At 42.2% G+C, this 25,126-nt stretch overlaps 2 protein-coding genes across 2 annotated transcripts; both read left to right on the top strand.

The window, feature by feature from the left end:
- The first annotated feature begins 4,654 nt into the window (after positions 1–4,654).
- LOC141638633 (uncharacterized) lies at positions 4,655–6,845 on the top strand. The gene is made up of 4 exons (XM_074447975.1): positions 4,655–4,960; positions 5,616–5,776; positions 6,280–6,476; positions 6,526–6,845. Exons 1-4 carry the CDS (start codon positions 4,655–4,657, stop codon positions 6,843–6,845), a joined length of 984 nt encoding a protein of 327 aa, XP_074304076.1.
- A 16,937-nt stretch (positions 6,846–23,782) lies between these two features.
- On the top strand, positions 23,783–25,097 carry LOC141638632 (uncharacterized). Its single transcript, XM_074447974.1, has 2 exons — positions 23,783–24,403; positions 24,975–25,097. The coding sequence occupies exons 1-2, from the start codon at positions 23,783–23,785 to the stop codon at positions 25,095–25,097; spliced, it is 744 nt and encodes a 247-aa protein (XP_074304075.1).
- The last annotated feature ends 29 nt before the right edge of the window (positions 25,098–25,126 follow it).

The following is a 25,126-nucleotide window of genomic DNA, read 5'->3' as shown; positions in this document are numbered from 1 at the left end:
ATTTCTTATTAGTCCTACCACTTAGAGTTTCATATCACCAATTTGAGACCATTCATGATTATAATTTGTGCACTAACGGTTATTTTTATAGTCTTAAGCATGGTGCTCCTTCTCTTGTTGACGAGTGGAGTACGGTGGTTCTATTTGAAATCTCTCATGGGTATTTTGATAAGATTAATCCTTTCTTTCCTTTGATCTTTCATGTTTATATCTTATCAATTGCTTACATATGCTTGTGTATTGCTCATGTGCAGAATTATGATCAACTTCTAAGGGCGTTGACATGCTTTTTAGAGGACAATGGATATTTATTTCGGGAAATTTTTTCTATTTATGCTTTCAAGACAATTTACAGTTTTTGGACAATTGCAATTTCAATTTGGTTTTGATGTAATAGTTAGGATGATAAGAAATTTAGCATGCTTTCGTATGTAGTAGCTTGTCTTTCGCAGGTACTTTTCTATTTGGATTGGATTTTACCCCGTTTTCAAGATAGCTTGGGGAAGCTTCTACGCGGTTGTATGCTTTCTTTCCTTTCTTTATTTCCGCATGTGTCGTCCCATCTCCCCTTGTTAGGTGTTCTTCTTTGTTTTACACATTGAGGACAATGTGTTGTTCTAGCTTGGGGGAGAGATTTAGTGAGTCTAGTTAGGTGAAATCTATAAAAACTAAAAATTTTGAAAATTGAAAAATTTCATGAGAAGTTGTTTGTTGTGTCCATCCTTTTTATCTTGTGTATAATGTCATCTTTCCTTGCATTTCCGTTTTTATAAGCTAATAAATCATGCGTTTTATGGGTTTGCTTACATGGGGATATCTTGACATAGTGGGTGAGGGATAAATTTTGGACAAAATAGACTTGATCTTGACATCGGCAAGCTACATAAATGGTAAGATAGAGCCTCCAAAAAGGCTGGTACATCTTTACCCGGTCTCATTCAGGTGTGTGTAGTTTCTCCTCTTGGTGTGCGTTACATCAAAATGCACAAGTATGGCATTGGTTCCTTATTCTTAGACATGCTACGATAGTTTGCACATGAAGCATTATTGTTATAATTTCTCACATGCATCACCCATTTTGAGCCTTTCCTCATTATATGCTATAAAATATTTGTTTCTAGCTACATTTCAAATTGCCTACCTTGTTGAGCTAGTAACCATCTTGGTGAGTTTGGGGTGCTTTTGTGAGGTTGATTATGTTGGCGGGATCACTAATTCCCGTTGTGTTGTGAAAGAAAAGTGAGAAAGGAATAAGAAAAAAAATGAATGGAATGAAAAAAATGAAAGAAAGATGAAAAGAAATGAAATGAAAAAAAAGGAGAATAAAGTTTTGATGAAAAGGAAAAAGAGATGATTGATCTTCTGTAGTTTATGAAGAAATTGAGTTGGGAACTTCATTTTGTGTTGTAAAAGTTTTAATTTGGGCAATATGCTGCTTTGGTTCAATGGGTTATTGCTATAAGATCGGTATTGGGTTATTTAAGCACTCTTTGCTCGTTTGGATGGTTGATTAGCTTGACCTTTAACTCCACATATCCAAACTTGTTTGTCCACTTTTTACCCATGACCTCTAGCCTCTTATATCACTTCTCTTGGCTTCTATTTGTGCATTCTTGTTAGAATTGTCTTGTTGATTTCGAATGTCTACCATACTAGATTTCGGGCGCATTCTCTTGAGTTGTAGATAGGAGAGTGTCACATTCACATATAAATTGTCTTATTCACAATATTAGTGTGAGTGTTTTTCCCGTGAGGAGTCCGATGTCAATAAGATCATGTAAGAGTCGAAATGTTCATTTGAAGTCATTCATGCTACGCCGTCATATAAATCTCATCCATGTTGTTGCATTTTCCATATGCCCATGTTGTTTCGGGATTTGATTTATTGTGCTCTAACGTTACTTGACGGGAATTGCATTTGGATGTGATGATTGTTGCTCGTACCCTTATCTTTATCATACATTGTATTGTATGCTTACTTGAGGAAAAGCAAGGGTTTAGCTTAAGGGAGTTTGATAAGTCCATTTTACATATATTTTAACCCCCGACTTTAGCTCTAATATATATATGTCATTTGCACTAATCTAGTGGTTTTATGAGCTAATATTGTATTCTAGTTCTATTTGCATGGTTTGTCACATTTTGTAAAAAAAAAAAAATATAGGAGCTTATTTCTAACAAATTTGCAAGAGCTAGTATACAAGGCTAGGAGTGGAGCATGAGATGGCCCAGCAGTGTAGTGTTGCATGCATGAAGATGTGGATTAAAATGAGAAATGCAAAATGAAGTCAAATGCAAGTCAACCTCAAGAATTCAAGTCCAACTAGGTGGAAGCTTAGGATACAAGAATACATTGGATGCCATGGTTTAAGATCATTATCGGACGATTAAATTAAACAAGGTATTAAACATCAACATTGGATACTATGTGCATTAACTAGAGGAATTAAGAAGACGAGTGGATCACCACGACTCCGATCGGGGTTAGCCCCCTCTATGCCCGAACGTTACTTCCTTGTTCCCCTATAAATAAAGGCTTTGTAACATGATAAAGGGAGCCATGCATAAAAAGTATTTGTAACATGATAAATTAGGATGCTTAGTGAACACATAATAGTTTCTATAACATGCTTGTACCTTATTGTTAATCTTTGATTATTGGCCATTGTCTTAGATTAAATTTCTTAATTCGTTTTTATAAGTCGAGAGGCACGAAAATGAATTAGACTAAGTATGTTTTAGTAGACGACCTAGCCATATCGAGAGATCGTTAGGACCTGTTCTATGGTTGACACTAATATCGAGAGGTGGGTGTCTTTAAGCCTAAACAATTATCATTACTATCTAATCCCAGTCTGACATAAAGCATTTACATATATTTGTATGTGTGACCCGACTTCCCTTGACTCTTTTTTTATTATTGTTTTTATATCAACATAAATCAAATCAATCAATCAACCGCATCGACTCAAGATAAAATTCACTTCATAACAACTATTTATCAACTACCGTCTCTCTCTGGATTTGACCCTTACGTACTACATTAATTTGTGTCTAGGTTATTTACTTTGGCATAGGTGTGCGATAGCCTATCAGAGTACGTGAGGTACTTGATCGAGTATGCTTTATGTGCATTTTCGATCAGCTAATAGAGTCGAAGTACTCGGCCGAGTAGTTAGCATACTCGACCGAGTAGCTCGTACTCGACCGAGTACCTCTTTGGTGGATGTGATATTTGTTTTGAGCCGTAGGCTATGTGCTTACATTTGTCTTGGTTATATCATCTTAAAATGCTGCCCAAGAGATGGCTAGGATGATTGATCAGCAAGAGGTGCTCACTGAGGCACTCAAGAACGTGGGGAAATTAGGAGAGAAACCTGTGGATGCATCCCATATGGTCACCACTATTTCCCGCTAACCTTACCACTTATAAGGGTATCAGCGAGCATAAAATGCTCGACAGCTGGCACCGGGAGATGGAGAGTGTGTTGGAAGTGGTTCATTATCTGACAGAGATGATGGTGGAACAGGCTGCATTCTATCTGAGAGATGAGGATGGGGTATGGTGGCACAATGAGAGGGAAGGAGCTCGGGCATATTATAGGAATTTGGGCCACCCTGCAATTCTTTTGGCAGGATTCAAGAGGGCAATAAGAGACCACTTCGTTCTAGAGCACATTCGTGCAAAGTTGAGGGCTGAGTTTGATACTTTTACTATGACTGATAGTTTGACTGTGACCGAGTACTATCATAGGTTCATCAAACTATCTGGTTATGCGGAAGACATGAAGCCGAGTCAACGGAGTTTGGCTCTTCGCTTTGAGAAAGGGTTGGCACTGAAGATTATGGAAAAGCTACATGTCGGGGTGATCTCAGATCTGAAAGATGTCTATGAGAGAGCGGGGCATGTAGAGAGGCTAGTTGATATGGCTAAAGAGGCCAGGGAAAAAGGGAATGAGAAGAAGAAAGCTAAAAGTGAGGGTGACAACCAATCAAGCCAAAAGCGTGGTAACTACAGCCAAGCTAGAACCCATTTTGGAGGGTCTAGTTACGGTGGGGAATCTCGTGCGTGGGGAACAGGAGGTCGGAGTACGAGCGATAATTCAACCTTGTAATGCTACAAATGTGGTGGGTCAGGTCACAAACGGTACGAGTGTACGAGTGTTGTAAGGGGAGGAAGAGGCTTTCTGACGTCTTATTAGGGGATTTACTCGCAAACTTCGAGCCAAAGTTTGGCGAGTAACATGCCAGCTGGGTTATGGAACATTCAGGGAAGTCAGGTAATAATAAGGGCAGCTATAACTGCAACAATGGTGGTTCTTATTAGCGCCCGAATAATAGTGTGACTCAGAATTCGGCGGCTAAGCCTACTACATCAGCGACTACGGTTTAGGGAGGAGGTCAAAAGAACAGTGGCGAACTCTTTATGATGGGAAAACAGAAGGCTGAGAATGATGTGCATGTTGTCACTGGTACTTTTCTTGTTAATAATAAACCGGCTTTTGTTTTGTTTGATTCGGGGGCAACCCACTCGTTTGTGTCTAGAGGTCATGCCTTAACTTTGGGTTTGGGGGAGTATGTATTGGTAAGGGATAATGTTTTTATACCTTCGGGGGAGTCAGTGTCTTGTAATAAGTTGTAAAGCGAGGTGTCTATGGTGGTTACGCAAGTGAACTTACCATTTAATTTGCTTGAGTTTCCTATGGATGGATTTGAGGTCATAGTTGGGATGGATTGGTTGGGTAACTATGAGGCCAAGATAGACTGCCATCAAAAGAAAATGTCTTTAAAGGGGCCTAAGGGAGTCAAAGTGTCATATCAGGGGTTTGCTGTAAAACCCAAGGAGAAGATGATTGCAGTTATGACTTTAAAGTCATGTTTGAGGAAGAGGTGTCCTATGATCCTTTGCCACATGAGGGATACTCAGGTGGAGAAGCCATCAACAGCAGAGATACCAGTGGTTAGTGAGTTTGGTGATGTCTTTTAGGAGGAGATACCAAGGTTACCTCCTAAGAGGGACAATGTTGAGCTTAAACCGGGGACGAGACCTATATCTAAGGCTCCGTACCGTATGGGACCAAAAGAGTTGGAGGAGTTGAAGAAGCAGCTAAACGAGTTGTTGGATAAGGAATACATCTGACCTAGTGTATCACCTTGGGGTGCACCAGTTTTATTCGTGAAAAAAGAAGGACGGTATTATGAGGTTGTGCAACGACAACAGAGAACTAAAAAATGTTATCGTAAAGAACATGTATCCTTTGCTGAGGATTAACGATCTTTTTGACCAGTTGAGTGGAGCCGGAGTGTTTTCGAAGATTGATCTGAGGTCGGTTTATCACCAGTTGAGGATTTCGGATGAGGATATTCCTAAGCCAGCTTTTCGATCGCGGCATGGTCACTATGAGTATGTGGTGATGCCTTTCGGTTTGACTAATGCACCGACAGTGTTCATGGATCTTATAAACCAAATCTTCAGTCCGTTTCTGGATAGGTTTGTGATAGTTTTCATCGATGACATCTTGGTCTATTCCAAGACTAAGGAGGATCACGAGGAACATTTGAGGTTGGTGCTGCAGACTTTGCGAGATAATCAGCTATATGCTAAGTTATCCAAGTGTGAGTTCTGGTTGGAAAATGTGGCCTTTCTGGGTCATGTGATCTCAAAAGATGGTGTGTCGGTGGATCCTAGTAAGATTGAGGCGGTCTCAAATTGGGAAGAACCGAAGTATGTTGCTGAGATTCAGACTTTCTTAGGTTTAGCTGGCTACTACAGGAGGTTCATGAACGATTTCTCTAAGATCGCTAGACCTATGACAGCTTTAATGATGAAAGAGACCAGCTTTCATTGGGATGAGAGTTGTGAGACGGCGTTCCAAACATTAAAGGAGCACTTGACTACAACTCATGTTCTAGCTTTGCCTGAGGGAAGTGATAACTACGAGGTTTATACCGATGCTTCGAAGAATGGGTTGGGTTGTGTTTTGATGCAAAATGGAAAGGTCATTGCCTATGCTTCGAGGTAATTGAAGCTGTAAGAGGGGAACTATCCTATCATGATTTGGAACTGGGTGCGGTTGTATTTGCTCTAGAGATTTGGAGGCACTATTTATACTGGGCAACCTTTAAGGTGTTTTCAGATCATAAGAGTTTTAAGTACATCTACACTCAGAAGGAGTTGAATATGCGTTAGAGAATGTGGATGGAGATGATTAGGGACTATGATATGGAGATCATCTACCATAAAGGGAAGGCTAATGTAGTTGCAGATGCTTTGAGTAGGAAGAGAGGGCATTCGCAATGCACTGCCATGTCACTGATGAAATGGAAAGATGAGATGGCCAAGATGGGGATTCATATGATTCGCATGGGAGATGCCATCGGTGGTTTGACTATCGAGCCTGAACTTTATGATGACATCAAAAGGAAACAAATACTTGATCCTAAGATTGTAAAGTGGAAAGCAAGGGTAGAGGGCGGTACAGTTTCAAGATTTTATATCCATCTGAGATGAGAGTGTTCGATTAGATGGAAGGTGGTGTGTGCCTAGTGATACTGAGTTGAAGAAGTTGATTATGATAGAGGCTCATTGCACTCCTTATTTGGTACATCCGGGAGGTGACAAGCTCTATAAGGACTTGAAAAAGACGTTTTGGTGGCCTAGTATGAAGAAAGAGGTAGCGGAATTTGTGGCTAGGTGGTTGACTTTCCAGAGGGTAAAGGGAGAGCAACGGAGACCACAAGGTAATATTCAGTCACTTGAGGTACCAGAATGGAAATGGGAATCGATTTCTATGGATTTCATTATGGGGTTACCGAGGACACAGCAGGGAAACAATATGATTTGAGTAATCGTCGATCGTTTGACAAAGGCAGCTCATTTTTATTCCAATGAAAGATGACCGGGGCTTACGTGGAAATGGCTGCGGTCCCCCACTAGCGGTGTGGAATACTTGTTGTGATGGGTATTCTGATAGGAATACACACTTTAGTGTGTAGTCAGGTGTATGGAGTTATGATGGAGATTGGATGATCGTTGTATTGCTTTTGTTGTTTTGTTTTATGTAAACAGTAACTGACCCCGGTTTAAATGTTTTGAAAATTGTGGTGATCTATTTGGGGATGGTGAGCAGTTATTGAGCAGGTATAAGATGATGCGCATGGGATAGCTGGGTTGAGTTGCCACAAGATGTCTAGAAGTCTTCCGCTGTGTCTTAAACATTCTTTTACATTATTTAGATTAGTATTTTTGGGAAACAGTTGTATTTACCTTATCAGTTTTGGTTTTGGACTTGTATCACTTTAAACATTTTAATAAAGTATGTTTCGTTATTGTCTATTTGATATACATTGCCTCGGGTAACCGAGATTGTAGCATTCCCATGCCTTAAGTGGTCCTGGTAAGGCACTTGGAGTATGGGGGTGTTACAAAGTGGTATCAGAGCGCCGATTTTGAAACCTGTAACTAATGAAACCAATGAATTTAGGGATTCAAAATAAAATTAAGCCGGGTAGGAGTTGTTAGGAGTTAATGCAACGGCTTGGGAGACGTCCTAAAGTCGCGATCTCGCCCAACAACTTTGAACCGGCCACTATGGTGTGTGTCTTGGGATCGTTATGTGTTTATCTAAGTATGTTGAATATCTATATAGAAATGTATTGTGTGAATTGGTGGATGAATGCATGTGGAGGATGGAGAATGATATGGTGAAAGGTGAGTAAGTAACATGAGTATATGTGTTGATATGAATAATGAACTTGCATGATGATTGATTTCTAATGTGGCTTATTAGAAACATGTGAAATAGGATGTTGTTTGTTATATATATGCGTATGTATATCGAGTTATATATATATATATATATATATATATATATATATATATATATATATATATATATATATATATATATATATATATATATATATATATATAGTTGGTTGGAAAGTAGTTGAGTTGAGCATGCGGGTAGTATACGAGTCAGCATGACTCGATTGAGTGGGGGGCACTCGATCGAGTAGGTGAGTGACTCGATCGAGTGGGTGTGACTCGATCGAGTGGGGTGTATGTCGTTTCTGGACAGTGTACGGTTTTTGGGCACTCAATCGAGTAAGTAGGAGGACTCGATCGAGCGATGTCAACTCGATCGAGTGAGGTTTTGAGGCTTTCTGGTCAGGTTCTAGAGTCGAGGCACTCGATCGAGTAAGTGGGCAACTCAATCGAGTGGCCTCAACTCGAACGAGTGGGTTGTGTTGCTCGATCGAGCAAGTTCTGCACAGGTCATATACGTGTTTAAGTTGTGGGATGTATGTTTATGTTTACCTCTTCTCTTATATAGTTCAAAGATGCCGCCAAAGAGATCTGCATTGTATGCTAGGGCCGAGATGATGAGTATTGATGAGATTGCCAAGATGCTTGAGCATCAAGAGGCACTAACAGAGGCCTAAAGAAGTTTGGGAAAGATAAAGAGGCCGGGGTAGATTTTGCTAAGATGAGTACTACCATAGCCCGTTTCAACCAAAAAGAATACATGGGTACCGGAGCACCAATTTTTCTCTACAATTGGCATAGGGAGATGGAGAATATACTTAATGTGGTTCATTGCCCTGAAGACTTTAGAGTGGAACAAGCTGCGTTCTACTTGAGAGATGCGGCCGGAGAATGGTGGGATAAGGTTAGAGAGAGTTCCTTAGACCTATATGTGAAAGAGGGGACGTCGGCTATACCTTGGAGTGAGTTCAAGAGAGCTATGCGCCTAGAGTTCGTACCTGAGCATGTCCGTAGTAGGCTGAGAGAAGAGTATGATGATTTCAAAATGACTCCAGAGATGACTGTGGCTGAGTATTACCACAAGTTCAATGAGAAGTCTAGATATGTTGAGGATATGGGGTTGAACCAGGAGAACTTAGCGTTGAGGTTTGAGAAGGGTTTGACACCTAAGATCATGGAGATGCTTCCTGTAGGAGTCCTTACTGATGTTAAGGAAGTGTATGAGTGAGCCGGGAGAGCTGAGAGGTTAACCGAGATGGCCAAGGAGAATAGGGAGAGAGGTTCTGAGAAGCGGAAGGCTGAGAGCGAGGGTGGTGGTCAGTCTAGTTACAAGAGGGGCAACCATAACCAGGCGAGGGCTTACTCTTCGGGATCGGGGTTCAGTGGTGGAGCTTCCTATGGGCGTGGCCGCGGTGGTGGTAGTAGCAGCTGGGGGATATCTTGCTTTAATTGTGGCGGTATGGGCCACAAGAGACATGAGTGCACCAGTGTTGTGGGTAGGGGTTTCCAGAGACCATCATAGACGAGTTTCTCTCAGGGTCCGTCTCAGAGTTATGCTAGTAACAGGCCGGCTGGGTCATGGAACAATCAGGGTGGTCAGAACAACAACAATGGTGGGGCTAACCGCAATGGCGGTAATTCATATCAGAAACAAACAACAAACAACAACCGGGGTGGTGCCAAGCCGTTTACTTCTGCTAGTACTGTCCAGGGAGGTGGACAAAAGACCAGTGGCAAACTTTTCATGATGGAGAAGAAAGCAGCTGAAGATGATGCTCACGTGATCACGGGTACTTTTCTTGTTAATGGTGTCTTTACCTTTGTTTTGTTTGATTCGGGGGCTTCACAATCTTTTGTATCGTCGAGTCATGCTAAGCTTTTGGGTTTGGGGAAGTTTGAGTCCGTAAAAGAGGAGGTTTTTATACCGTCGGGTGAGTATGTAACTTGTGGGAGGTTGTATAAGGGTGTGTCTATGATAGTTGGGCAGGTTGACCTTCTGGTAGATTTGTTAGAGTTTGCCATTGATGGTTTTGAGATAATAGTTGGCATGGATTGGTTGGGTAAGTACAAAGCTAGCATAGACTGTCACCAAAAGAGGGTCTCTTTGAGGGGTCCTAAGGGAGTTAGTGTGTCTTATCGTGGGTTTGTTGTCAAACCCAAAGTTAAAGTGATTGCAGCGGTGACTGTGACACCCCCATATACCAAGGAGCCTTAACAAGACCTTCCCTACCATATAAGGGCATCGCCATCTCGGTTGCCCGAGCACAGTAATAATCAAATGTCGATGAAAGAACAATTAAGTTACATTATAGTGATTAAAAGAACTAAGATACATATATATAAAGGTACAACTCAAACTACTGTCAGCTATGTGGACTACTTCTGTCGTGACTTGCGAAAGACTTATCCCGCCAAGCACCCAGCTAACATGATCACAACCTGCTAAGACTAACTGCTCACCATAAGGGATCACGGTAGACACAACATAATCAAACAACAAGACAAACCACACAAGGTCAGTAACTGAAGTAACACACTAACAACCACAGATACAACACAGGCACAACAGAACATACACACATCACATCTCCTCCAACCAATCTCCGTCACCGACTGTCCACTGGACCAGCCCTGCCAGTGGGGGACCGCAGCCGTTCCCACCTAAGCCCCGCTCATCATACCGAGCGATAAACCCATGTCCATTAATGTGCACACCCCCATCAGTGGCACGTTCCACGGAGGGCGAACTATGGGCGTGAAGCCACTCCCGCAAGTGACTCCACTCAGCCGACGACGCACCTTGAGAACCATAAACAAACAATCACAATCATCTGCACCACAACAACGATAAACGAAACAACACAAAACCAATCAATTACCACAATCAATCAACCACAACGACACTACAACAACCAAACCACATCGAAAGACACTCTAGACACTCAACAGTACTGAGTAGGCGAACCTACCTTTAGCCAACCGCAACGATTCCACGTCCGACCATATGATATCAATCAACCACGCAACACACCTATACAAACAGTACAATCATCTATCACTACCACTACAAACCTAACTGGAAACAACAACGACAATAATGATGACGATAACATAGCTATGCATAGCAATCCGGCGTCAAGACCGCTACCCGACTCAAGCAACCCATCCCCATGGCACAAGCATCCTCAAGGACTCCAATGGAAGGAACTATGGTGAAGGGAAGAAGGAGATACGACATCTAGGTTTAGGAAATGAGGTGCAAAAATGATTTGATGTTTCACGAAACACGATTTAAAATTCCCCGCTGCAAACCCGTTACTCAATCGAGTAACTGACTTACTCGATCGAGTGACACCTACTTGATCGAGCTCCAAAGCTACTTGATCGAGTAGCCTCAACTAGATCGAGTAACACACTAGTCAAGGTTCACATCGACACCAGTCATCACTCGTAAGGTTCCCGAAGGTCAAGATATGTCTCTAAGGTCGGTCAACGTCAGTCAACGGGTCCCTAAAAGGACGGGTATTACAGTCTTCCCCCCTTAAAAGAACTTTGTCTCCGAAGTTCGACTCATCATCTCCCGTGACACACGACAAAGAAACCAAGGTCATCACCACCATTTACCAGACACAGATCAGGCTAACTGTTTAGAAATACCACCCCACTATGTATTCTCATCAGACATCATCATCCATCTTAGCGCACAATATACAACACGACCCTCAACGAGTCACTAAACACATACTAACCACAAGAACGACTATCTCGACTATCACTTGCAATTACTATATGATATTATTCAAACATACACCAACACAACTATCATACCATACTTTCATCCATTACTTGTCAACGATTACCAAATGCAAAACATACCAAACAACGGTCCTACCACCGATTCACAACGATACACGATTCATTCCACTCTATCACGTTAGGCACACAACACAACTCTACCAATAACAACTCTACTACCGCTAATAACATCTAATTCTCACGACAACATTAACTGAAAATGACTTATAACGTCATGCTATTCTATTCAACAATTATAACTCCTACTCAATTACACAATAACCACAATAGAATTATTTAAGCAAATATTCAACACACTTTAAATGTCACAGAGAACACACTTTAAATGTCACAGAGATATTATCAAATATCACGAAGATACTGTAAAATTGTTATAATTACGTCATTTTTCCTTTGCGACATTACTCTTCCCCTCTTAAAAGGAACTTCGTCCCCGAAATTCACCATCAAATAACTTTCCATTCCCGCAAACCGATACATATAATACAACATTGACATTACTTACGACCCACAACAAACCTTGACTCATGATGACACAATATACTATTGACATTACACAACTTGACTCAAATAAACGTAAAACCACTGAAGGCGTGTATCACCCCACAAGATATACCATTACCAAGTAGCAGCCAAGTCATCTATTACTTTTTTTTTTGTATGACCACTCCAATTATAAAACAAAATTACAATCATTGTACACTATCTTTCTAATGCGGCTTGATATAGAATACAAATTATATAAATACCACATAGTGTTGTACATAATAACCAACAATATGCATGTTCGACTCATGACAGCCACGACACTTTCTTGACGTTACGTAAACATGACTCACATGATAGATATGTGTATATATGCAACCATTGAACCTCACATAACCTGATTTCTCATCTTAATTTATATGCATAGCGTTGAAAATTGTATATGTCATACGACCATACGCAATAATATAACCACTGTTGAGGCTAAACAATGATATAAGGCACCCACGACAAGAAATAATAAAACAACACTTAAAGATATGATGATTCAACCAAGTTTTAAAATGAAAAGTAATTGTAACAGTGCTACTCGATCGAGTTGGGCTTACTCGATCGAGTTCATCAGCTACTCGATCGAGTAGGCTGAGATCAGAACACCCCTCAAGTGTCACATCTGCAGTTACTCGATCGAGTGAGGGGCACTCGATCGAGTAGCCACAGGTCGAAAAGCCTCCAAAAACCATGTTAACACCAACCAACTATATAAACACGAGTTGGAACGCCTTCCTGACTCCAATATCCTGCATATACTATCTAGAGTACTCAAAATACGGCCTTATGGCCAACCATACATACCAAAGTCTGATAAAGTACTACCAACAAAACAAATACTATCCACTACAAATCCATGAAACGCTATATAAAAGAAAGAAAAGGAGTGTCATCACTCCGCATCCTGATCATCCATCACCTCATCACCACCAGCACCGCCTGACGTGCCCGCTCCAGCTGCATCATGACCTGCCTCTCCACCAACACCACCATCTATGCCCATACGCCAAGGGGCCAAGCAACCGTAGGGATATGACTTAAGCTCTCCCCAATTCGACCCTCCACGCCAAAAGAGTGGAAAACTCCACTGTCGTCCCCAACGCTCCTCCACCACACGGGTTGCGCTGCCTTGGTTCCGATGCCCTGCACATATGCGATTCATGGAGGTTCCGAAGTGTCAAGTTAGCAGACACCCTCTCCATGAGCTGGCTCACTCTCATCTCGAGGCTATAGAAGGGAGGATAACCGGGAAACTGGTACTGTGGAGGTAAAGGCTGCTCTGGCTGAGTCTCAGCCACCCTCTCCCTCACTCGGCGTGGTCGCCTCCCCACTCTAGGCCGGGCATCCTCAGGTCTCACATGGTCCCCCTTCCTCGGCTTGGGCATCACCTCCAAGATATCCGAGTCAATGAGGTACACCTGCCTCTCAGAAACCTCCTCCTCATCATCATCAGAATCGGCAACCACTACTGCCGCCGGCAAAGGCTCGGTCACTTGGAGGTGCTCAGGATCGGGTATCCTCATCTAGCTCATCCCCCAAACCCTTCAAGCTAACCCACCACCCTCCAAAGTTCTCAACCATTTCTGGTCGAGGAAATACTCACGGTCCAAGGTAGGCACGATAGAGGTCAAAGGGGTATAGGCCGAGGAGGCCTCAAAGGTAGTCAGCCTCTCTGCCAACTGAGTGACGATGGCACCACAACTCAGAAAACGGGTGTCGGAAGAGGCCATCAAGGCTAAACTGGCACACACTCTCTCCGGGGCACTAAAGGTGACCTTCTGAGATCGGGTGGGGTTAAAGTAGGCCGCAAGCAACATCACCTCATGTGAGTTTAACTTACTCACATCCTTCCTCTCGTACAGCAGACAAGTCAAAGCACGGAGAAAGATCTTTAAGGTGACATGTTGAACATCATTAATCAACATGTTGCTGGAGGTCGGGGCGGGCTTGCCGGTAAAGTAAGGCATCAGGCTACTAGCCCCACACTCAGTCGGGATGCCCCTAAGAGCTCCCTTTGCAGGTTTAGCTAAGCCGAGGTGGGTGGCAAACATATCCATGGTAAGGAAGAAACTGGTGTTCATGAGACGGAATTCAACGGTCTGTTCTACCGCATCATACTTAAAGGAACTCATGAACTCAAGGGTCAGAAAAGTATAAGAGTGCTTCCGGAGGCGGTACAACCCAGTCATCCCCAAAGTCTCGAAGATATGCCTAACATCGGTCTCAATCCCCAAGTCCATCAAAAGAGTTGTGTCAATACAACGGGTGGGTCTCATCTTTCGTCTCTGTAAGGCAACAAAATTATCCCTTTGTGTAAAGTCGATAAAGACAATTGAAGGGTACTCGGGCACCGCTGGGACCGTAGGTCCCCCACTCCCTTCTCCTACGTCAGGCTCATAAGCCATCCCCTTCTTGCTCTGACAGGTTCCCACAGTTGGTCTCGACATCTGTTTTGTGACACAATCTTAGATTCACATATCACACATACTTGAAAACTTATACAACATTCATGTATGATCATGGAAAAGAGTTACTACGTACACACTTTCACCAAACAATCCAGAAATTATAATTATAACTCTCAAATTTATCATCAGACGATCTCACAGCTGTAAAAATTCATAGCAAAGATGGCATCAATTAACAATAGAACTATTAATTTTGAGAAATAAACCTTCAAATTAGCTTCACTAATAGACAAACTTTTCAAGAATGTAAGAAAAATTTCAGTTTGGGGCGTTTTTAAGACGGAGTTTTAAGGCAAAATTTTGAGTGAAAACCATCAAAATCAACTCTAAACATGATATATTCAACATACATTACCCAATTTTCCCCCTTTTATCTACAAAAGACAACCAAAATTCAATTCAAAATCTCAAACCCTAGAAATTTCGAGACATACAAACCTCCAATTTAATTCGATTTTTGTATATCTAACAACAACAATCAACAAATTTAAGCAAATAGACCATGTGACAACAATTATAAGCAAGATTTGGCACATATAATCGAATTTTCAGCATACATTAACATCCTACATGCCTCTAATCAATTAAAAATATAGGAATAGGATAAACAAACTCACCTTGATGGATTAGCAAGCAAAAAGGGAACGAATTAAGCAAGAAAACACAAGATCTAAGCACCAAAATCCCAAGGTTGAAAGTAACTTTGAGAGAGTTTTAGAAATTAGGGTTTTTGTTGAACGAAAGGAAAAAAAAAACTAGAGAAGAAGGGTTATGAATCACGCGAAATCCCGGGTACTGTTCACTTACTCGATCGAGTAATTAGGTTACTCGATCGAGTGGCCTCTACACGATCGAGTTGGAGCTACTCGGTCGAGTTTCCGCTGGCAGATCCAACATTTTCGACGTTATAAGTTCCTAACTAGATCGAATGAGGTATACTCGATGGAGTAAGCACTCCTACTCGGTCGGGCAAGATTAAGAACGAGGTCAAAATTTATGGATTTAAGTAACGGTTCCTGCAAAACAACAACTCGTGTCGATTCTAAAATGAATTCGGAAATCGTCACAAATTATTATATTCATTCATGACGTATTACTACTACACAAGTGCAACGTATCGATCTAACAAACATATCACTTCATTCAACACCTTTTACTTCATTCTACGACAAATATTACGCAACCAATTGCCTACACTATTATCTTTCTCATGCATACATCCAACATTTTATTTCACTTCCAATCATGCATTTGCAATTTCAACAATACAACTAACAGTTATATTACTTTAAACATTCATCCGACATCATACCATTATTTATCACCCAAGCTCGCTAATAATCTAACCATGTCACAACAATTATCCACTAAATTACTCGTCTTAACTATGCCATATCAGGGAAGCATCCAACCATTCATCCATCACACTTACCAAGTACTAATTTGACAAACGTCGCAACTAATTCAAAGCTTACTACTTATCATCATTACCACATACAAGACTCACAATTTCTTGCATGACTAATGCGCATAGAACGATTTAAAAAGCATTACTATCACCATATCACACCACACTGTCACGAATTATAAGATTTCCACCACTTCCATTACTTTCTCACACATTTCTATTCAACCATACACGCACACAGCTCCTCATCACAATTACACATACTAACATCCATAAAGACTCCATCACGAACATTTCTATCATAACCATTATAAGCACTAAGCACAAAATTTTCGACTCGACATTCCCATACCCTGTGATTGGCTTCAGCATAATGGGGCTATGATTTTGAAATGAGGGCGCCTACTCACCCAAAATCTAACATCAGTTGGGGCTCCCAATACACATACACCAGGTTCATTTTATTAGACTCACTACGTTCATTAGGCTCATTTGTTACAGGTTACAAAATCGTCGCTCTGATACCACTTTGTGACACCCCCATATACCAAGGAACCTTAACAAGACCTTCCCTAGCATATAAGGGCGTCACCATCTCGGTTGCCCGAGGACTGTAATAATCAAATGTCGATAAAAGAACAATTAAGTTACATTATAGTGATTAATAGAACTAAGATACATATAAATAAAGGTACAACTCAAACTACTGCCAGCTATGTGGACTACTTTTGTCGTGACTCGCGAAAGCCTCATCCCGCCAAGCACCCAGCTAACATCCAGATCACAACCTGCTAAGACTGACTGCTCAACATAAGGGATCACGGCAAACACAACAGAAACAAACAACAAGACAAACCACACAAGGTCAGTAACTGAAGTAACACACTAACAACCACAGATACAACACAAGCACAACAGAACATACACACATCACATCTCCTCCAACCAATCTACGTCACTGACTGTCCAGTGGACCAGCCCTGCCAGTGGGGGACCGCAGCCGTTCCCACCTAAGCCTCGCTCATCATACCGACCGATAAACCCATGTCCATTAATGTGCACATCCCCTTCCGTGGCGGGTTCCACGGAGGGCAAACTACGGGCGTGAAGCCACTCCCGCAAGTGAATCCACTCAGCCGAGGACGTACCTCGAGAACCATAGACAAACAATCAAAATCAGCTGCACTACAACAACGATAAATGAAACAACACAAAACCAACCAATTACCACAATCAATCAACCACACCGACACTACAACAACCAAACCACATCGAAAGACACTCTAGACACTCAACAGTACTGAGTAGGCGAGCCTACCTTTAGCCAACCGCAGGATTCCACGTCCGACTATATGATACCAATCAACCACGCAACACACCTATACAAACAGTACAATCATCTATCACTACCACTACAAACCTAACTGGAAACAATAATGACAATGATGTTGACGATAACATACCTATGCATAGCCATCCGGCGTCAAGACCGCTACCCGACTTAAGCAACCCATCCCCATGGCACAAGCATCCTCAAGGACTCCAATAGAAGGAACTATGGTGAAGGGAACAAGGAGAGATGACATGTAGGTTTAGGAAATGAGGTGCGAAAATGATTTGAGGTTTCATGAAACACGATTTATAATTCCCCGCTGCAAACCTGTTACTCAATCGAGTAACTGACTTACTCGATCGAGTGACACCTACTCGATCGAGCTCCAAAGCTACTTATCGAGTAGCCTCAACTAGATCGAGTAACGCACCAGTCAAGGTTCACATTGACACCAGTCATCACTCGTAAGGTTCCCGAAGGTCAAGATATGTCTCTAAGGTCGGTCAACGTCAGTCAACGGGTCCCTAAAAGGACGAGTATTACAGTGACCTTGAAGTCTTATCTTAGGAAGGGGTGTCCTTTGATACTATGCCATGTGAAAGACCATAGTATGGTGAGCTCGACAGTTGATCAGATACCACTGGTGGGAGAGTTTCCAGATGTTTTTCCAAAGGAGATATCAGGTTTACCACCAAAGAGGGAGATAGATTTCACTGTAGAGCTGAAACCAAGGATGAGACAAATCTCTAAGGCCCCGTACCACATGGGTCCTAAGGAGTTGGAGGAGCTGAAGAAACAGCTGGACGATTTAATTGATAAGGGGTACATTAGACCTAGTGTATCACCGTGGGGAGCATCAGTTCTCTTTGTGAAGAAGAAAGATGGGAGTTTGAGGTTGTGTATCGACTACAGAGAGCTAAACAGGGTTACAGTGAAGAATAAGTATCCTTTGCCAAGGATAGTTGATTTGTTTGATCAGTTGAATGGGGCAGCAGTCTTTTCTAAGATTGATTTAAGGTCGGGATACCATTAGGTGAAGATTCGAGATGAGGACATACTAAAGACAGGTTTTACATCGAGGTATGGTCACTATGAGTATGTTGTGATGCCGTTTGGGTTAGCTAATGCACCTGTAGTGTTTATGGATTTGTTGAACCAGGTCTTCAATCAGTTTTTAGATCGGTTTGTGGTGGTCTTTATCGATGATATCTTAGTTTATTCTAAGACTAAGGAGGAGCACTTGAGGTTAGTGTTGCAGACTTTGCGTGACAATCAGCTATATGCAAAGTTGTCAAAGTGTGAGTTCTGGCTCGAGGAAGTTACCTTTCTGGGACATGTGATTTCAAAGAAGGGTGTAGCTGTGGATTCGGCAAAGATTGAGGCAGTCACTCGCTGGGAAGCACCAAAGAATGTGGCATAAATCATAAGTTTCTTGGGTTTGGCAGGGTACTATCGTCGGTTTGTGAAAGAATTTTCTAAGATAGCCAGACCTATGACAGCGTTGATGAGGAAAGAGAACAGGTTTCGTTGGGATGAAATTTTTGAAACGACGTTCCAAACATTAAAGGAGCGTTTGACCACAGCTCCAGTCTTAGCATTACGTGAAGGGTGTGAGAACTTTGAGGTATATACAGATTCTTTAAAGAAGGGTTTGGGATGTGTGTTGATGCAGAATGGGAAAGTAATTGCCTATGCTTCTAGGCAGTTGAAGCCTTATGAGGAGAACTACCCGACAAATGATCTGGAGTTGGGTGCAGTTGTGTTTGCTCTCAAGATTTTGAGGCACTATCTTTATGGGGCGACCTTTAAGGTGTTTTCAGATCACAAGAGTCTCAAATACATCTTCACTCAAAAGGAGCTTAACATGAGACAAAGGAGATGGATGGAGCTGATAGGGGATTATGACATGGATATTATATATCATGAAGGGAAGGCAAACCTGGTTGCAGATGCGCTGAGCAGGAATAGTGTGCATTCTCTATGCACAGCTATGTCTTTGTTGAGGTTGAGAGATGAGGTGGGGAAGATAGGGATACATATGATACAGCAAGGGGATGCTAGAGGGGACTTGACAGTGAAGCCAGATATTTTTTATCACATTCGCAGGAAACAGGCTTTGGATTCTAAGATTGAGGAGTGGAGAGCTGGAGTAGAGAAAGGGACAATGTCTCAGTTCTCTATTCATATAGATGGAAGTATAAGATTTGATGGCAGGTGGTGTGTTCCTAATGATGAGGAGTTGAAAAAGATGATTATGATAGAGGCTCATTGCACACTATATTCAGTACATCCGGGTGGTGACAAGCTGTATAAAGATGTGAAGAAGACTTTCTGGTGGCCTGGGATGAAAAAGGAAACAGCTGAGTTTGTGGCTCGATGTTTGACATGTCAGAGGCTTAAGGGAGAGCAGCGCGACCACAAGGTAAGATTCAGTCTCTCGAGGTGCCTGAGTGGAAATAGGAGTCTATCTCTATGGATTTTATAATGGGTTTGCCGAGGAGTCAGCAGGGTAACAACATGATATGGGTAATAGTTGACCGTTTGACCAAGTCAGCTCACTTTATGCCGATGAAAGATACTTGGACCAAGATACAGTTAGCTTTGACTTATAGGAAGCATGTGGCTCTTTTGGATGAAGTGCCTAAGGATATAGTGTCAGACAAAGATGCGAGATTCATATCACGGTTTTGGAGAGAGTTGCCGGAGCAGATGGGAACTACTTTAAAGATGAGCACTTCTTTTTATCCTGCGACAGATAGACAGACAGAGAAAACTATCAAGACTTTGGAGGATATGCTACGAGCGTGTGTGATAGAGTTTGGTGGTAGCTGGGAGGATAGATTGGATCTGATTGAGTTTTCTTATAACAACAGCTATCACACGAGTATTGGGATGGCACCGTTTGAGGCTTTGTATGGGAGGAGGTGTAGGAGTCCGATTTGCTGGGATGATAGAGCAGAGGCCGTGGTTTTAGGACCACGGTGGTACGAGAGATGATAGAACAAAGTTAAGGCGATCGGCAAAAGATGAAAGGGGCCTAGGATCGACAAAAGAGTTATGCAGACTTACATCGCCGTGACATAGAGTTTCAGGTTGGGGACAAGCTTCTGTTGAAAGTATCTCCTATGCGTGGAGTTATGAGGTTTGGTAAGAAAGGGAAGCTGAGCCAGAAATTTATCGGACCATATGATATTTTGGATTATGTGGGTGAGGTGGCTTACCTTAGCGTTACCCGGCGGCTTTGGATAGGGTGCATAATGTGTTTCATGTGTCTCGGTTAAGGAAGTATGTGAGTGATCCTTCACATGTGTTAGAGGTGGAGAATATAGAGTTGGATGAGTCCTTGTCTTATCTTGAGGTACCAAAACAGATTCTTGATTGCAAGGTTCGGAAAACTAGGAATGGGGAAACAGTGTTGCTTAAGGTTCTTTAATCTAACCATGAGGTTGAGGAAGCTACTTGGGAGGCAGAAGAGGCTATGAGGGAGCGGTATCTGTCTCTTTTTGATGAGGTATGTGTGGTTACGGGGACGTAACCATGTTTATTTTAGGGGGGTAGGAGATGGTCGCATAAGGTTTTGGTATGGCTCATGTTGGTTTTAGTACAGTTAGTTGTTGCTTTGAGTCGGGTTGAGTTTTGGTTGGAAGTTTTTGTTTTAAGTTTTGGTTATGTAGTTGTGTCGGAGTGGAGATATTGTGTTTTGTTTTTGTGTATAGGTTGAACTTCGGGGACAAAGTTCTTTTTAAGGATGGAAGATTGTAATACTACGGTTTTCTATGTTTATGGGTACTCTATTGAGTGGGGCTGTAACACCCCCATATCCAGAGGAGCCTTAACTAGGCATTCCTTAGCATATAAGGGCGTTACCATCTCGGTTGCCCGAGGAAAGTAATTATCAAACGTCAATAAAAGAACTATTAAGTTATATTACAAGCGGTTTAAACAACAAACGATGTAAAAGGTACAACTCAGAAGCTACTCGCTACTATAAACAAATCTCGTGAAGACTCATCCCTGCCCGGACTCCAGCTATCCACAACATCAACACCTGCTAAGACCGACTGCTCACCATAAGGGATCACGGCAGACACATAACAAACAAACAACCACACAAGGTCAGTACTGAGACAAGATAAGACAATGACAACTACAATCAACAATACAAACAATGATATCAGACCCAACCGCAATCGCAATAATCCAACCAAACCTCATCACGACATCCCCACTGGACCAGACCACCGCCATGGGGGACCGCAGCCGTTCCCACCTAAGCCCCGCTCATCATACCGAGCGATAACCCTGTCCATTAATGTGCACATCCCCTTCCGTGGCGGGTTCCACGAAGGGCGAAACTAGGGCGTGAAGCCACTCCCGCAAGTGACCCCACTCAGCCGAGAACGTATCTCGAGAACCATCAACAGCAAACACAACCACAATCACAACACAACACAATTACTATATCGAACAACCACAATACTACCACAACGACCGACACACTAGACCATCTACAGAAACTGAGTAGGCGAACCTACCTTTAAGTAACCGCAACCAATCCACGCCGACAGATAACACATCCAGCGACCAAGCAAAGCCTATAACCACCATACAATTATCTATTACTAACAAGCAAACCCTAACTAAAGAGACAAAGACACAGATGATGATTGTGACATACCTATAAGGGAAAACTCAGGAAGAGATCGCTACCCGACACCGAAGACGCCCTCCCAAGGTTCAAAGATCTTCAAAAAGGCTTCCATGGAGGTTTTGAGGTGAAGGGAAGGGAAAGGGGCGACTGAAGGATAGGAGGAAAGTGGCGGAAGTGATTTGCGGATTTAACAAAACGCGATATAAAACCCTCGCTGAAAACCCGGTACTCGATCGAGTACCCAACCTACTCGATCGAGTGGCCCCCTATTCGATTGAGTACCCTAGCTACTCGATCGAGTAGCCTACTCTATCGAGTACCACTCTTAACACGCAGCTCAAACAGGTTTTGGCATACATTCCTAAGACTACTTCCGCTCCCAAGGTCGGTCAACGATGGTCAAAGGGTCCCTAAAAGGGCGGGTATTACAGGGGCTTACTCTGTCGAGAAAGTATGTTTTTATACGAAACAGTAGGCTACCTGATGGGTACTCGATCGAGTATGTTGGGCACTCGATCGAGTAAGGGTCACTCGAGTAAGTCAGTCTTAAGGGTTATTTTAGACGGGTTTTGTTAATAACGTGTGATTTGTATAAAAGGATTCCGTCATCTTTCTTAATCACTTTTCACTTTTCTAAAACCTTTCAAGAGATAAAAAGAGTTAAGTTGTCTTCATTCTTCGCGTTGTTAGCAAATCTCAAAGGCTAGGATCGTCGGATTGTCTTGTTCTTTACACCGTTGAGTTCGTCGCGTCAAGGGTAAGATTCTTGTATAATTTTTATAAAGTTTCGTTGAGTTTTTTTAAAACCCTAATTGGGTAGATTTGAAGGTTTTGGGAGTATTATGTTGATTAGGTGATAATTGTATGAATATGTGTTATAGGAGGAGGATTCCTAGAGGAACATTACTGAGTAGCTGCGTGTGACGGTCTTGTGGTTGCTTATTCCAGGTAGGGTTTCCCTACTTGGTTATTGTTTACATAGTATTGTTGATGGTTGATCATTGTTGTTGATTTATATCATGTTGGAATTGGTAATTGGTAATTGTTGTTGTATAATGTGGTTGGTTGTGATTGGTTGTCTGTGGTTCGCGAGGTGCGCCCTCGGCTGAGTGGAGTCACATGCAGGAGTGGCTTCACGCCCTTTATTTGCCCTCTGTGGAACCCGCCACAGAGGGGATGTGCACATTTAGAAACATGGGTTATCGCTCGGATGAAATGAGTGGGGCTTAGGTGGGAATGGATGCGGTTCCTCCACTGGCGGTGTGGAATACTTGTTGCAATGGGTGTTCTGGCAGGACTACACACTTCAGTGTGTAGTCAGGTGTGTGGAGTTATGTTGGATATTGGATGATCGTTGTATTGCTTTTGTTGTTTTATTTTATGTAAACAGTAACTGACCCGGTTTAAATGTTTTGAAAACTGTGGTGATCCATTCAGGGATGGTGAGCAGTTATGGAGCATGTATGAGATGATGCACATGGGATAGCTCGGTTGAGTTGCCACGAGATGTGTAGAAGTCGTCCGCTGTGTCTTAAACATTCTTTTACATTATTTGGATTAGTATTTTTGGGAAACAGTTGTATTTACCTTATCAGTTTTGGTTTTGGACTTGTATCACTTTAAACATATTTAATAAATTATGTTTCTTTATTGTGTATTTGATATACATTACCTCGGGTAACCGAGATGGTAGCATTCTCATGCCTTAAGTGGTCCTGGTAAGGCACTTGGAGTATAAGGGTGTTACAGACTTTATCTAATAGAGTTTTCATACAACAACAGATATCACACGAGGATTGGGATGACACCTTTTGAGGCGTTGTACGAGAGGAAGTGTAGGAGTTCAGTATGTTGGGACGATAGCGCTGAAGCTGTGGTTTGTGGACCACGGATGGTACAAGATATAGTTGAGCAAGTGTACTTGATTCAACTAAAGATGAAAGCAACTCAAAATCGGCAAAATAGTTATGCGGATTTGCACTGCAGGGACATTGAGTTTGCAGTAGGTGACAAGGTCCTCTTGAAAGTGTCACATATGCACGGCGTGATGAGGTTTGGTAAGAGAGAGAAGTTGAGTCAGAAATTCATAGGTCCCTATAAGATTTTGGATCGGGTAGGTGAAGTAGCTTATCGGCTAGCTTTACCACCATCTATTGATCGGGTACATAATGTTTTTCATGTATCACAACTTCGTAAATATGTGAGTGATCCGTCACATGTGCTCGAGGTTGAGAATATCGAGTTGGACGAAGCTATAACTTATGCGGAGGTCCCAAAGGAGATATTGGATCGTAAGGTGCGCAACACAAGGAATGGTGAAACCGTCTTGCTTAATGTCCTATGGTCTAATCACAATGTGGAAGAAGCCACTTGGGAGCCAGAAGAAGCAATGAAGGAACGCTATCCATATCTTTTTGAGCAGGTATGTTTTGTTACGGGGTCGTAACATTTGTCTTTTAAGAGGGGGAGGAGATGATCACATGTGTTTTGGGGTTGTGTTGAGGTTGGTATGGTTATGTTTCGGGTTGTTTAAACATGGTTGGTTATGGTTGGGTGCATGGTTTGTCTTTTGAGTTAGGTGTTCTTTCGAGTTACATGGTTAGTAGGGTGGTTTTACATGTTGCATCGGGTATGGTGTGAACTTCGGGGATGATGTTCGTTTTCAGGAGGGATTGTATAATTGGTATAACGTTGGTTGTGGTTGATTGTGTAACATGTATAATTTGGATTGAGATTGATTGAGATTATATCTTTGTTTGATTGTTGTTGTGGGACCATTTTCGGAAGATGGTTCCAACCCCATGTTTCCCTCTTGTGGCTCCGTCACAAGGGGGGTGTGCACATAAATGATTTGGGTTCGTTCATTGAGATGAACGGGGATTTGGCGGGCAAGGTTGTGGTCCCCCACCGGTGGTGTGGGTTACTGTTGCGATGGGTAACATGGCGGGCTACACACTTTGGTGTGTAGTCGATTCCATCGATGATTGATGTAGCTTGGAGGATTGATTGGTAGTGTTGTATTGGATTATATTGTTGTGAATTCTTATTTTGGTTATATAGTTGACTTACCCCGTTCATTGTTTTCAAAACGTGGTGATCCATTCGGGGGATGGTGAGCGAGGGTTTAGAAGGTGATGGATGTGGA

This window comes from Silene latifolia, unplaced genomic scaffold (assembly GCF_048544455.1).
Source record: "Silene latifolia isolate original U9 population unplaced genomic scaffold, ASM4854445v1 scaffold_200, whole genome shotgun sequence".
NCBI classification, from domain to species: domain Eukaryota; kingdom Viridiplantae; phylum Streptophyta; class Magnoliopsida; order Caryophyllales; family Caryophyllaceae; genus Silene; species Silene latifolia.
This window is presented reverse-complemented; position numbering and strand designations above follow the sequence as displayed.

Bases quoted from the DNA above. Each gene is read 5' to 3' on its own strand.
- LOC141638633 (XM_074447975.1), top strand. From the start codon at position 4,655: ATGGTGGTTACGCAAGTGAACTTACCATTTAATTTGCTTGAGTTTCCT. The intron at 4,961-5,615 runs GTTAGTGAGTTT...AAGTTATCCAAG, and splicing joins CAACAGCAGAGATACCAGTG to TGTGAGTTCTGGTTGGAAAA. The intron at 5,777-6,279 runs GTTCATGAACGA...TGCTTTGAGTAG, and splicing joins TTAGCTGGCTACTACAGGAG to GAAGAGAGGGCATTCGCAAT.
- LOC141638632 (XM_074447974.1), top strand. From the start codon at position 23,783: ATGACACCTTTTGAGGCGTTGTACGAGAGGAAGTGTAGGAGTTCAGTA. The intron at 24,404-24,974 runs GTATGTTTTGTT...TGATTGATGTAG, and splicing joins ATCCATATCTTTTTGAGCAG to CTTGGAGGATTGATTGGTAG.